The sequence below is a fragment of the Oryzias melastigma genome, linkage group LG2, assembly GCF_002922805.2.
Source record: "Oryzias melastigma strain HK-1 linkage group LG2, ASM292280v2, whole genome shotgun sequence".
NCBI classification, from domain to species: domain Eukaryota; kingdom Metazoa; phylum Chordata; class Actinopteri; order Beloniformes; family Adrianichthyidae; genus Oryzias; species Oryzias melastigma.
In genome coordinates, this window is record NC_050513.1 from 2,417,409 (window position 1) to 2,431,355 (window position 13,947).

Consider the following 13,947-nt stretch of genomic DNA (forward strand, 5'->3'; position numbering starts at 1 on the left):
GCCCCCGGTCCTTGACTTTGACACACGTGTGCTAGAAGTTCACGCCGTGTTTCTTTCCAGGCTCCCGTGTCGGCTCTGGCGCAGTCTGTCCTCGCCGAAGTCCCCAACCAGCTGGTGACGTACTTCAAAATGAGAGGCCTTAATCCCTTCAAGCAGGAGGCGCCCGCCAAATCCTAGACCTGGAACCGACCCGCAGAACCTCCATCTTTTCCTCCATTCCTGACTCCTTGTAACTGTGTCCATCAGCCAATCATGTCGTCGTCTTTCTGCACGTTTGAGTCCAAATGTTTTAGGGCCAAAAAGCACTTAAAGCTTTGCTGCTTCTCTGATATCTATGCAGATTCATGTTTGCAAACAGCCTTAAAAAAAGAGCTTTCCTGATGCCTTTTAGAATGCCACCCTCTACTGGTGGTTATGGGAATTGTTACTTCTTCTCACACTTCTGACTTGTTGCCATGGTAACCCAGCTGGGCCATACTTGTTAGCATCATGTGCTGGTGCCAATACTTGAATGAACTGCTTTACATTTGTCTTCCATAAGTACTGCTGTTGCCTTAAGCAGACTTTGCCGCTGCTGCACCGTGACTCTGGTTTCCCTTCTGCTCCTGCAGAAGTCTTTGATGCCAACACCAAAGACAACGAGAGTTTTTTAGACAGACATTCTTGTTCAGTTTTTGCTGGTTAAGAAAACCAAACAAAATTTTCATTTTTGGGGTTTAAATTGAATTTTTTTAAAATTTCTTTTTTTTCTGAGAACATGTTTTGGATGAGAATTCAGTTTTTCTGGTTTACATTCCTGTAATCTGAGAGAGATCATACTCATCGTTTCCAATCTCTGTTTTTCTTCTTGCATCTTTTCCTTTGTTGATCTCACAAAAGAACCGACTGTTGTCCCACTTAGATCTAACGATAAACCGCGTCAGATGAACCTGCATGTTTGCTGGACGGGGAAGCACTCCAGTGGAAGCAGTCTGGTTCTGCACCAGCAGAGAACTGCACAGCAGAACCACATTTCTAAGAGAGACCTTTCACTTCTCAGTTTTGATATCAATCTTTTGTGTCAAAGGTTTTTGTGTTTTGTGCAGAGATATTTTTATTCCTGCATCATGTTTTTTTTAAGTCATCAGTTTAGTTTTGCTTTGACCAAAGAAACACTAAGAAACTTTATTCCAGAGAAAAGCCAAATTCTCAGTTTTCTGTTTGCACTTTGAGAATGATCCTTCTGGGCTCCGGTCGTTCATCATAGAGCGGTCGGTCCACTTCCTGCTTTAGAGTCCAGGTGTGTTGGATCCTGAACGTCTGCAGTTCAGAAGCTGCTTGTCTGATCAGCCAATAAACCAGATTCCAGTCGACTGCTGTGTCTTCTCTGATCCCAGAATGCCTTTCTGCCACGGCCTGAGTTCCTGTGGTTATAGTGTTCACGCACATTTACACAGAGGCCCAGTGGTGGAGTGTCTGTCCTCCAGGAGGTCGTGGGTTGGAATCCACAGTCAGGTCATAACAAAGGCTTTAAAAGTTAGTGCCCCTCCCCCACTTCAGCATAGTGGAAGTGTGGTTGTGGCGGCTTAAAGCCCCAAACACCCCCTGTGTGGCTACAGCCCCCTGGCCTCCCCAGTAGAGGGGGCAGATGAGGACAACTTGTGAGTGTTTGACTCTTCTGCTCATGTAGGATCTGTTCCTACTTTATTGTTCAGAGGTGATTCTGTCGTTTCTCTGATGAACGAGTAGAGAAAGTTCCTTTCCAGCATCAGCAGGGACGCTGGAGCCTATCCCAGCATCAGCCGGGATACTGGAGCGTATCCCAACACAGCAAGGATGCTGGAGCCTATCCCAGCATCAGCAGGAACACTGGAGCCTATCCCAATGCAGCAAGGATGCTGGAGCCTATCCCCGCACAGCAGGTCATAGTAAAGACTGCATCTGTTCTTTCATTGGATTATCACTGATCTACTGGTTCCACTCAACTGGTCCAATTCCATTCTGCTTTTAGTATGCAAATTAGTTTGTGTGGCAATAAACTTTTAACTATATTTTTAATACTACAGTTCTTTGACAGATCAACCCAACTTCACCATAACACAAGTCCCTACAGGTCACTTTGGGGCACCTATGCTTTAACCCATAACAACTAAAATTGTTTTGTTGCATAACCACGTCTCTGCTGATGACCTCTGAGGTCACACCTGTAATCTCAGTTTCTTTTTATGGGTGAGGACCGGTCTCTGAACAAAACTGGCTGTTTGGTGGTTCAGGAACAGATTCCAAAACTTACAGCCTTTTATCTCTAAACAAACATGTCTAGAGGGACTGTGTGGGCCCCTCAGTGTCTAGAACAGCGGTCCCCACACCCGGGTCGTGGACCAGTACCGCTCCATGGGTCACTTGGTACTGGGCTTCAAACAGAAAAAAAAGTAACTCCGCTAACTTAGGTTATTTCCATTTAGTTTGTTTTCTGATCCTGAAGTATTATTTTGGAAAAATTGCAGAATTCTGTTCACAACATCCGTCTGGGTCATGTGACTTAAAGCGGTTACCTGCATGGCTAACTAGATTGCTGAATTAGTAGCCAAAATGAAAAAACAAACAATAAAACGTATTTGGAACGTTTCTTTGGGGAGGAAAGAGTCAGTGAGGAAACCGAAGAAGAGCCTTCGACTTCACAACAAATCATCGGTTTACAGACAAAAGCAGGAGTTTTCCTCCACATACAGAATTATTAAGACAATTGTTCTCATGTAGCAGAACCGGCTCTGGCTAAACGCAGATAATAAAGCTGGAGACACGTTTAGATTGTATTAAGAAAATACCACTTCTATGGTGTTTACGTCATTTTATTTGGCTTTATTTATTCACCCCATCTTTACAGTCAGACTGAAGCTAGCGTCCGGTTGTTAGCCTCCACCTTGATGTTAAGGGAAACACTTCATCACAAAGTTCAAACATTTTACAGAGAATGAAGATTCAATCAAATAAAGTTGCAGATTTGGGGAAACTTGTAAAAGGAGCATTTGAGAATGTTTCTACAGGAAGGCTGAATTAGCTTCAGAAACTTTAGCTCAGAAAATGTTTCTTTGTGTTTCCAAAATACCAAATGAATGAGGATTTATGTAAAGACAGAATAAGATCTTTCTGTTTGCCCTGACAGACAATCAGAGTTAAAATGACATTCTGTGGGAAAAACTCAGGTATTGTTTCCTTTATGGAATTTTTTCAAAGAAATGACAAATTAACACATTTGTTTCATCGAATCTTCATTCTCTGTTTACTGATATTTCTAGACTACAGAAGAAATTTGAACTCACAAGTCTTACAAATCCTTTCTTTCCATGCAACCTCAAATTAAATCTAGTGTTTTTTTCACATTAAAACATTTTTACACACAAGTTAAGATTTTTTTCAAAAAAGTTCCCACATTAAACTTCTTAAGTCCAATTTTCCCCACATGTCCGGACCGGGTGTTTGCCTTGAATCTATTGAAGTGACGAAGGAGCTCAACAAGCTGCATCACTTGTACCCAATAGGTGGCGCTTCAGCTGGTGTCATGACCTTTAGCAGCAGCTTTGGGTTGAGGAGTGATGACAAAGTGTTGGCGATCAGACTCAGTTTGTCTACAGGAAGTGTTGAGCTGACATAAGGCTGCACTGGGAGTTTGTCTTTGTTTGAAGAGCGTCTTTCCTCAGAAGGAAACCGGTGGAATGACTGTTTGCTTTATCAAACATGACAAACTACAACCCACCAACACACCCAGCGGTTCAGAACAGTTCAGACGATCTGCGCAGACATTAGAGAGCAGGCGGACCGCTCTGTGTCCATGTAGACCTGAGCACCATCATGTCCATCAACGTGACTCTGAAGAGGATCCTCAACCTGCCGGGGCGGCACGACAGGAAGGTCGAGCTCTGCTTCAGAGGTAACGGACTCAGCACGCCTGACAGGTGGTTGTACCGGTTATGTTGGGTTTGCAAACGGAGGGATTCAGACGGACGAAGCCGGACAGAAGACTGAGTCCAGACTCCATGACTCAGCTTCACAACTTCACCTGGAAGAACACCGAGGGCCAGATGAAGCCAGGAGGATCCACAGGGTTCCTGTTCCTGTCAGAAGATGCTGGAACATTACTAAAATTCATTGGTTACAGTTTCTCTCTGTTGATCTAAAAGTGACTAAAATAGTAACTTGAAATACTTCATAGTAAAAATAAATTTGATAGTAACTGAAACTACGCCAGAGTAAAAGTATCTAAGATAGTAACTTGAATTACTCTATAGTAAAGGTAACTAAACCAGTAGCTAAACCAGTAACTTGAATAACTTCATAGTAAAACTAACAAAGATAGTAACTTGAATTACCTCATAGTAAAGTAACAAGTTCCCCAGTACTGGTCAGATTTTATCAGTCACTTGAAACAAGTAACTTTACATGAACTTTTACAAATGACCTGGCAGGGGCGGAGCTAGAACATTTTCAGTTGGTGGTGGGAGGGGGCAGAAGTCTTTGGAGGGGTGTCTATTGAGACCAGCAGAGAGGAAGTCTTTACAAATGGAAGGATCAAAACACAAATGTCAAACCGTTGTTGGGGTATGAAGAGATTTTTATTTCAGATACACAGTTATTTCCATTTTTTTTCACTCTGATGACGTATAGAATTAAACCAATACCATGAAATGTAAGAGCACAACATGAACACTAAACTCTTTTCAATGCAGAAAGTGTGTTTTGCTTCAGTCTAATAATGAACTGCAGTAAAGCAGTTGCTGTTTTTGTTAGGCACAAATGAATGTTACTCTCCACTTTGAGGAGGGCTGGACTGATAACATCAATTTGAATTGATTTGAAACAATTTAAGCTTAACAGATCAATAATTGATTCATTAAAATATAAATCGATTTAGCACATAAAGCTAAAGTCTGCTAGCTTGATGTTAACGTTCAATGAAATTTCCCATAGGATGGCTAATGCTAACACTCGCTCACCTAAACATACATTCTGACTAAATTGACATCTTTATAAACTCACAGACATTAATTTTCTCAACTCTTTTGAGGAGATACTTTTAAAGTAACTATTTGTGTCTAAAACATTCTTTCTTCTTCCTCTGGAATAAGGTGTACTTCTGTACCGAGATCGCCACCTAGTGGTCAAACTGAAACGTCCTCCAGGAGAAACAGAACAATGTTTCCAATGTTAATGATCTGAACATTTTAGTTAGAACTTCTCCTTTAGAGAATCCATGTAACACTGGATGATATTAACAATCTCATTATTTCACTGATACATTTACAGTATGTGAACTGGATCAGATTAATATAAATATATTTAAATTATACAGTAGATTATTAATATATTTATAAACAAATGTGTATAAATGTGTAAACTCAAATTGAATTGAATTGAAAAATCAAAAAAATTGAAAAAAAATTATAATCAAATCGATTCAGGCTTTTGTGAATCAGATAGTTTCTGGAAAGTATGATTGATACTCATCCCTACATTTGAGTCTCTTTCATTGTGAAGATCTTCAGTGCTGATACTCATTTCCCCTCTGGTCAGCGTGTCAGCATCTGTGTGGACTTCCTGAGCACGAGCGACTTTGGCCGAACTTCGGCGGTTCCTCCTCTCAAACTGCTGTTCGGCAGAAAGGAGGAGTCGCTAGTTCTCCTCCTGCAGCTCTGACGCTCAGATGTTCATGATGCTTCTCATGGGAGTCTTCATCACTCCTGCTGATTTCATCACCTATAAGAAATGGATTTAGAGAAAAGCAGAATTTTATCTTTTCAATATGCTAACAGTTACACTCATAAAGATCCCAAACAAACTGAACATTCTGTAACCACTTGCTGGTCCAGCAGGAGATTCTCCGTTCCTTTCCTCGTGGTCACAGAGACATCTGCCCTCAGGTGTAGCCCTGCACCGTCGTCTTTCTGCTTTTATAGGACAGGGCTGGGAGTCACAGGTAGCTGAGCATACGGTGCAATACATGGCTCACGATGTCGATGATATCGCGATACTGCAGTAGTTGGTAAAAATCATCTCTAATAACTCACTTTATATTGAACACATATTTTTTAAAATATATCCCCATTTATTTTTTAGCTTGAACAAAATCCTAATAAACAACTTGTGTCTTATTTTGTGCAACAAATAATAGACACTTTGTGCAACATTGCTGAAATCAGTAATACTGTCTTTGACGAGCATTGACGCCAACTGAATTGGAATTATCTGTCAAATTCAGTGTTAACAATAGTAAACATGAACAACAGTGACACAACTGAGTGCAGAATTGTTGTAAGCAACAGAACAAAAATGAAATAATTCAAGTAGCTGTCAGGCACCTCGGTGCAACACCCGCCCCTATCTACTGAATATAATGTTTCACAGCCTCTTCAAGCGAAAATAAAAGATCAATACTTGGTGAGAACCCATCAAGAATCAGTCACAGGACTAAATATCACCATATATCGCAGTATCGATATTTTGGCACACCCCGACTATAGAATGAAGCCGAGTTCATTTTTAGATCAGATGTAAAGAATAATAATGGACAGAAATCACATTTACCTCACGACAATATTACTAAAATGGCCAGTAATACTCTGTGGAATAGTATTTTGTAAAGATTTGTGTGAGTGTTGAGGGTCGTTACGTTGCTGTATTTACAGCAGAGCATTTGTTTGTAGCCTTTAGCTTCAGGGATCATCACATATCTTTAACAGTATTAAACATGAACACCCTACTGCCTCATGGTAGGGAGACACGTGATCCAATATTTTCATCATTGCACAGCATATCTTAGATTGGAACATTTTTGCGAGAGTGTTGGTCAAAAAGACGCTCCAGCACGAGGCGAACAAGTGAACAAGAACGGGGTGGTGCTGTTTCTGACCCGTCCAACGGGAAACTGATGCTTGAAAAATGTTCTTAGGTAGTTAAGTAAATCCACCGAGAGGGGTACAAAAGGTGGGCTTTTGGGTACATGTTTAGCTAAGCTAGTTTGGGGTCAGAATGACTCTTTCAGTATCATGGACAATGAAAGAACGAGCGCTTTGATTGGATACCATTACATTTGACTCTGTCCTAACCAATCAGAATGGCTTCTCTCATTGTTAACCCATCTAGCTTCTCCCAACAGGAAGTCACTACAGCGGCAGACTGGTTTAAACATGAACTAACTCATCATGGTTACACTCTGGTTTAACAACCAGTAATAGTAACTATGTTATCACAAAGTAATTAGTTAAATTGTTCTGTTACTGAAAAAAGAAATGGTACTAGCTACTACTCACATACAATGGCATTACTTATCACTCCCTTGTAACAGTGTAACTAATGTGTGAATGCTGTGGAGCGTTCACACAACACTGATCCATTTTTCCTCTGTATGTTTTTGTCTGTCCGAACCTCTACAGCCCCCTCACCTATTCAGCTCATTCAACTATCAAAATATTCAGCTCTTTTAGGAGATGGGTGCTTGACAGTTTCAACTTTATAACTCTTTAACTTTTTAAACTATTCAACCAACTACCACTTTTGTAACTCTGTTGAAAATGGCTTCAAAAGCCCTTTTTTTTAGCTAAAAACTTTAAACTCGTCAAAACAATAACTCAAGTAGACTTTCAGATACAGAAACCATTCAAATTATAAACTATTCAGCAGACTTTGGGCTCTTGAACTTCTATTTTTAGTTTTGAAACTCCTTATGGTGTTTAACATTTTGCAGTTTAAAGTTGACATGTCATCTTTGAAATCCAAATTGAACCAGTCACTAGAGAAGAGCAGAGTTTGTTAGAGTGACAGGAATAAAACACTTCAAGTGGATTCGATTTGCTCAAACTCTGCCATTGTTTTCCTCACAGAAAAGGTTTTTACATCAAAACGTAAGCATTTTTCCTGGCTTTCAGACAATACAACTTTGAAAATCCAGAGCCATGTAGTTTTCTTACAGCTGCCCCAAATATCAGCAAAACCAGACAATTTCTCCTTATAGACCCAATGCATTTTTGGCAGAGGAAATCTTTTTGAGTTTGTCTGTTTTTAACTTGTGGGTACTTCTGCATACCTGGGCACAAACACATGAAAATCACACTAGTTGTAGTCCAACCTCTCTGGATTCTGACAATGTTTTCACCTGTACTCTAAGGAAAACAGTTCAAAAGATTCAAGCTGTTGTTTGGGTCAAGTGCAGGGCTCTATTTTCCAATAGTAAAGAAGGACGCAGCCGTAGTTTGTGGAAGGTTTCCCCACTGTGAGCTGTAATTATACGGCTTATTTTAAACTGGTTCGGATTCAGATAATATTTTAGCTGCTAACATCAAAGCTGTTTGGGCTGTTTTTTGTTTTGTTTTTTTTTAGCTATTTTTGAGTTTCTGTTGTTATAATGGCATTCTTCTAGCTTTATGGACTATTTTGGAGTTTTGCAAGTATTTCAGGTACATACTAGCTATTTTAGCTAATTTGGGCTTTTGTCAGTTTTTTTTGCCTATTTTGGAGTTTAGCTAATATTTCAGCTACATGCTAGCTGGTTTGCTGAATTCGAAATTTGACCAGTTTTTTAGGCTGATTTTGCATTTCGCTAATATTTCAGCTTACTATCAGCTTCAGTGTTTTCAGCTGTTAGCTTCACTTTTTTCAGTTATCATTTTCAGCATCTTCAGCTATCAGCACTAGCATATTCAGTGAACACATTCAGCTAACAGCATTCACGTTAGCATTATCGCAGGTAATGCTATCTAGTTTGTAACTGTGCTACTTGTTACTTATTACAGTGGTTTGTTACTCACTTGTGCGTTTGTTACTAGTAATGCTGGTTATTAATAGTTACTGTTAGTGCTAATTGTTTTTTATTAGTGTAACTTTTTGATTTGTAGCAACATTATTTGTAAATCATAACAGTGTTACTTGTTACCTTCTAGTTACATGTAATTCTTCTTATGGAAACACTAACCTGTTAAGCGTATAGACAACATCTTCAGAAACCAAACTTTAACCCTAAACTTGTCTTTTATGTTTTCAAAGCTTAAATTGTTTACTGATCTGGATCATGAAACTCACTTGAATACTTTCTGAAATTGAAGGAGGAGGAGAACTATCATTCGCATTGAAAGACATCTTTGTTGCCATAGTAACAGGTCTGTCTGACCTCCAGGTTTCACCTACAAAACCAGAATCCTGCAGTGTGAGAATGTGGCCATCTTCAACGAGGTTAGTAACACCCACACACCCTTCCAGAGCTTCTCCATTTTGCTGTGTGTGTGTCCTTGTGTCTGTGTGTGTAGAGACACTACCTGAAATACTTTCATGGGTCTGATAAGAGCGTTTCCCTCCTACAGAGCACACATGAGCACACACACCCACACACTCTGTTCCAGCTTCTGGAGAGCAGAGGTGAAGTTTCTTGTTTACCGTCCCAGGTTTGTTCTCAGGTGTTGAACAGGTTAAACCATCAGGCTGCTCAGGTTAACAAACAGGTGTCTCACTGCGAGGAAGTGAGACAGGAGTAGCTGTGAAGTCTTTCTTGACCTGCATGTCCTCTAGAGGAGCGCAGACGGGTTCGACAGTGTCGCTGCCTCTGGGTCAAATGGATCTTCTGATAGAAATCCAGAGAGAGCCAAAAAGAATCTGTCACTGAAGTAGGAGGAGACCCACGTCCATGTTACATTCAGTGTTGTCCAGTGATGTGTGTATACGGGAGGAGAAGCTCTGGAGCCTTTCTGGTTACAAAACGTCCAGAAACGTCTAGTCTGCAGAAAGACTTTCTATTTCTCCAGAACATGAGCTGCAGTGTTTGAAACCCATCAGGAGTTTACGGTTTTCCAAATGTGACACAGAGAACATATATCAGGAATGCTGAAGTGTGTTTGTCTGCTGCTGAGTCAGCCAGGTGTTTGTTCTTCAGGTGTAACCAGGTGCGTGTGTGCAGGTTCTCCTCTGAGACAAACACATTAAAAGTTCTGAAAAACCCTCGAGCACAAAAACACGTACTTCCTTCTTTCTGTTTTTTCAAGGTAAAATTAGTTTTAGTTGCTCTTTATTTCAGTAGATAAATAAATAAATGTTGCTTTGTAATGAAACAGTGACCGTACAGTGTGCTAGAATGTTCTAATAATGATTATTCTGATGTGGAAAAACAACAACTTTATCAAACTAAAATGTGAATTAATTTGACATTCATTCTTGTTTGTTTGTACACACATTTATTATCTTGAAGAAATACAAGAATCTGGAAAACTTCAGTGTTCAGTAGCAGGTATTTCTCTCTGAGTCACACTGGTGGAAGTTTGGGATGAAGATGTCCTGGATCAATCTTAGGTCAGGGAATGGGATCCAATCAGATCGATCAGAATGAACCGACTATGAATTAATCCAGGAACATGCAGATTTCATAAGTTGTTTCTGATTTGTAAATTGATGAATCGGGGAACCAAAACTTAAAAAAGTGATGCATGCATCCATAAATGAGGAGTTGTGCAAATGCAGGCCCTTGGAGGGCAGCCCCAACCCGCTCCTGGGTGGAGGGATCACTGCCCCCCGCCCTCGCCAGAGGCAGATGTGACCCCCGCCTGAAGGTACCAGCCCTCCAATCCCATAAAGAAGCAAGTTGGAACAGATAAGAGAAAAAGATGGGAACATTTTGCTGGACTCATAGATGTTGGAATGAGTAATAAATGCAATTTGTTTGGTTGGTTGGTTCGTCTTTTGATTGTTCATTGGTTGTTTGTTCACTGGTTGATTGTTTGTTTGTTCATTGCTCATTTATTTGTTTGACATTCATGTGTTTGTTGGGTTGGTTCGTTCATCTGGTTGGGTCTTTCATCTTTTGTTGGTTTGTTTGTTGATCGTTTGTTTGCTGGCTGATGTAAACGCGAGTCTCTGGTGAACTTTCAGCATCACACTTTGGCGTTCCTGTTTCCCACAGGATTTCCGCTGGCCGCACTACGGCAAAGACATCACGGAGGAGGTTCTACACGTCAGCGTTTACAACTGCAGCCGGATCTTTACGGACAGGTGACTGACAACCTCACATGACATACGATGACACAATAGGACTCACACAAACACATACAATGACACAAACACACAAAAGGACACACACATACAGACACCCCGACACAAACACACGCATTTACACAAACACACATAATGACACACACAAGTGTGTGCGGCCGTGGTGCAGCGGTAGAGTGGTCGACCACTGATCGGAGGATTGTTGGTTCGATTCTCGCCTCCCCGCTGGGACACAAAGTACACAAATGGACCCAATGAAACAAACACACGCAATGATACAAACACACACAAAGACACAAACGCATGCAATGACAAAAACACACATAATGACACACACACAAGGATACAAACACACAAAAAACTGTGAGCTCATTCAAAACTGCCACCAGACCTTTGAATATTTTTTTATAGTACCTGTCCACCGTTTTTTTTTCTTTGTTTCTTTTCTCAATTTTTTTTCTACTTGTTGCTTCTATGTTTATGAATGTATGTTAGTGTTTCCTCTGTTTACAGCCCCATCTTTGTTGTTTCTGTATCTGCTGTTGTCTGTGATGTTACTTGTCTCTTTACTTAGTCAAACTGTTCTATAGGGACTCAAGATGGAAACTAGCCTCAAAGGCTATAATCTTATTTGCATTTTTAAATGTTATAATAAAATATGATGTAACTGTCTTAAATAAACAAACAAACACTTAATGACACAATCCTGCAAACATACACACAAGTGTTTGATCAAAAATCAGCAAATTGTAATTTCTCTGATTTGTTAACAATGTGTGTGTGCGTGTGTGTGTGTGTGTGTGTGTGTGTGTGCAGGCTGCTGGGTCAGATGGTCATCAGTCTACAGTATGTACTTACATCTGGCAGCTTGTTGCTACGGGAACCGCTCACTGACATCAACCACAGCCCAACAGATGTAAGGAGACGGTGCTGTGGTAGTAGAGGTTTATGTGCTGCAGTCACCATGGTAACTAGATGTTTTTTTTCAGATCTATGTGGAGCTGGACATACGATTCCAGCCAGTGGAGGGAGCACCAGGACGCTGGAAGGACCTTGACTTTGTGACGGATGAAGACAATCAGTACGACTATGTTTACCAGAACCAGTCTTTATCCATCAGACCAAATTTTAATCTGAAAAGAAAGTAACCAGTGAGCATGGGATTATGGCAGATTTGTCCCAAGCTGCGTGATGATCTGGTGCTGTTGGAGGAGCTGCTGTAAATGATTGTCTTGTTGATGTTTGGAGATCGTCACAGATGTTTGTTGGACGTCAGCTGTTAGAATAAAGTTATGTAAATAATAATAATGTATTCATGTCAAAAAGTAAATATGCTACATTAGTCCAATTTCCGTGACTGTCTTAGTTAACTACATTTCCCACAATGCACCAGATGAGCTCCCATAATGCCCCACTCCATGATGAAGATTCTTAATTCTTAATCAGCAGAGCAGATCAGATGGACGTGTGCTGGTTCCCATCCATGTTTCAAGGTTCTGATGATGCTAAGGACGAGGACATCTTTGTTGCCATAGTAACAAGGACACTTTGAACAGTTAGAAAGAGGCACTCGTGAAGTTCTGAGATTCCTTTTCCTTCATCCTCAGATCTGCTCTGGTCATCAGGAATGAGGGAGTTGATGACACTGACAGGTGAGAACTTCCACTGATCACCAAACGGTAACATTTCTGTCACCTGCTGATGTCACTTCCTGTGAGTTCATGTCGCCTGTACTCTTCCATTTCCTTCCTCCGAGTGAGTTTAAATCTTCACGTTAGTTTTGATTACTGGAGAACTCAACTTCTGAAGATCTTTGAAAACATCATTTGATCCTAAAGACGATTGAATCCTCTCTGACTGACAAGGAGCCTCATGTGGTCTCAGATGACCCGAATGAGAACCAAACATCAGCTCTGACACTGAAGCTGTTATTGAGGCGTTTGGAAAGACGATGGCGCTGTTGTGTCACCTTTATTTAAACCCTCCTGACACTGAACACTCTTCTTCTGGGTCTCTGAAGAACAGAGGAGCCACAGCAGGGCTCTAGACTAACTTTTGTACTGGTGACACCGGTGCGTCTAACTTTTTCTTAGGTGCACCAGCACAAAGGTTTGGTGCACCGACCTTCTCGACCACATTACATTTAACAGCACTTTTACATGGTCCTTTTCCTTTTTATTTGCTGTCAATATCTGCATTAAGACTTGAAAATGATTAACTTACAAACTGGTAAACATAAAGCCCTTTATTTGAAACAGTTCAACAATAATGACAAACTACTAAATTTATATAGTATATAAAAATTAATAAAAATGTGCAGTTTGAAAAGCTTACATTTGTGACAGAAAGTGAAATGGGTGGAAGTCTCCATGCTCCGCCCCATTCAAATGCACCCACTCACAGAGAAATAGATCCATGAATGTCTTTGTTTTCCTCGTCTGAGCTGGAATCTGGATCAGAACTGTTCGTCTGTGTAGCTAAGATATCGCTCTCTATCTTTGTTGCATGTTAATGTTAGCTTGGGGTTGTGAGGGGCTGTAAGCTAGTGGGAGAGCAAGTAAAAAAAGATTTCATGAGATATCAGCGTGAGGGTTACTTCACACAAACAGTCCTGCCCACAACTCAGAGGTGAATTTCTAATGAACTCCTGCCCCTCTGCAGAAACTATGTCCTAGAAAATGACAGTTTTTAGATTTGACCAAAAACAGAAGAATCATAATGAACAGACTTTAAAACTCTTTGAAAACAGATCAAATATAGTTGGAGTAGGAATATAAAATGTAGCCATGAGGGGACCCAAGCCAGGGTCTCATTGTGCTGGTCCAAAGCCCGGATAAATACAGAGGGTTGTGTCTTTGAAGAGAAGGAGAAGTTCTGGTTGGATCTTGATGAAGTGATGATGAGCATCCCTGGAAATGAGAGAGTTGTCATTGGTGCAGATTT

The 13,947-nt window shown here is 40.6% G+C and overlaps 2 protein-coding genes across 3 annotated transcripts in view; both read left to right on the forward strand.

Annotated features, from left to right (window-relative positions):
* Window positions 1–1,352, forward strand: part of cpne1 (copine I) — a gene marked incomplete in the record, with an annotated part of 20,217 nt that extends 18,865 nt beyond the window's left edge. For both annotated transcript variants that reach the window (XM_036215296.1, XM_024262840.2), the window contains 1 exon segment: window positions 61–1,352. In XM_036215296.1, the coding sequence (XP_036071189.1) occupies window positions 61–177 (117 nt within the window).
* A 2,202-nt stretch (window positions 1,353–3,554) lies between these two features.
* LOC118599651 (fer-1-like protein 4) lies at window positions 3,555–12,656 on the forward strand (the record flags this gene model as incomplete). Its single annotated transcript, XM_036215298.1, is given in 6 exon segments — window positions 3,555–3,910; window positions 9,146–9,201; window positions 10,916–11,004; window positions 11,821–11,920; window positions 11,994–12,085; window positions 12,612–12,656. Coding segments are annotated over 6 exon segments (461 nt in total), but the record flags the coding sequence as incomplete, so codon positions are not given.
* Between the last annotated feature and the right edge of the window lie 1,291 nt (window positions 12,657–13,947).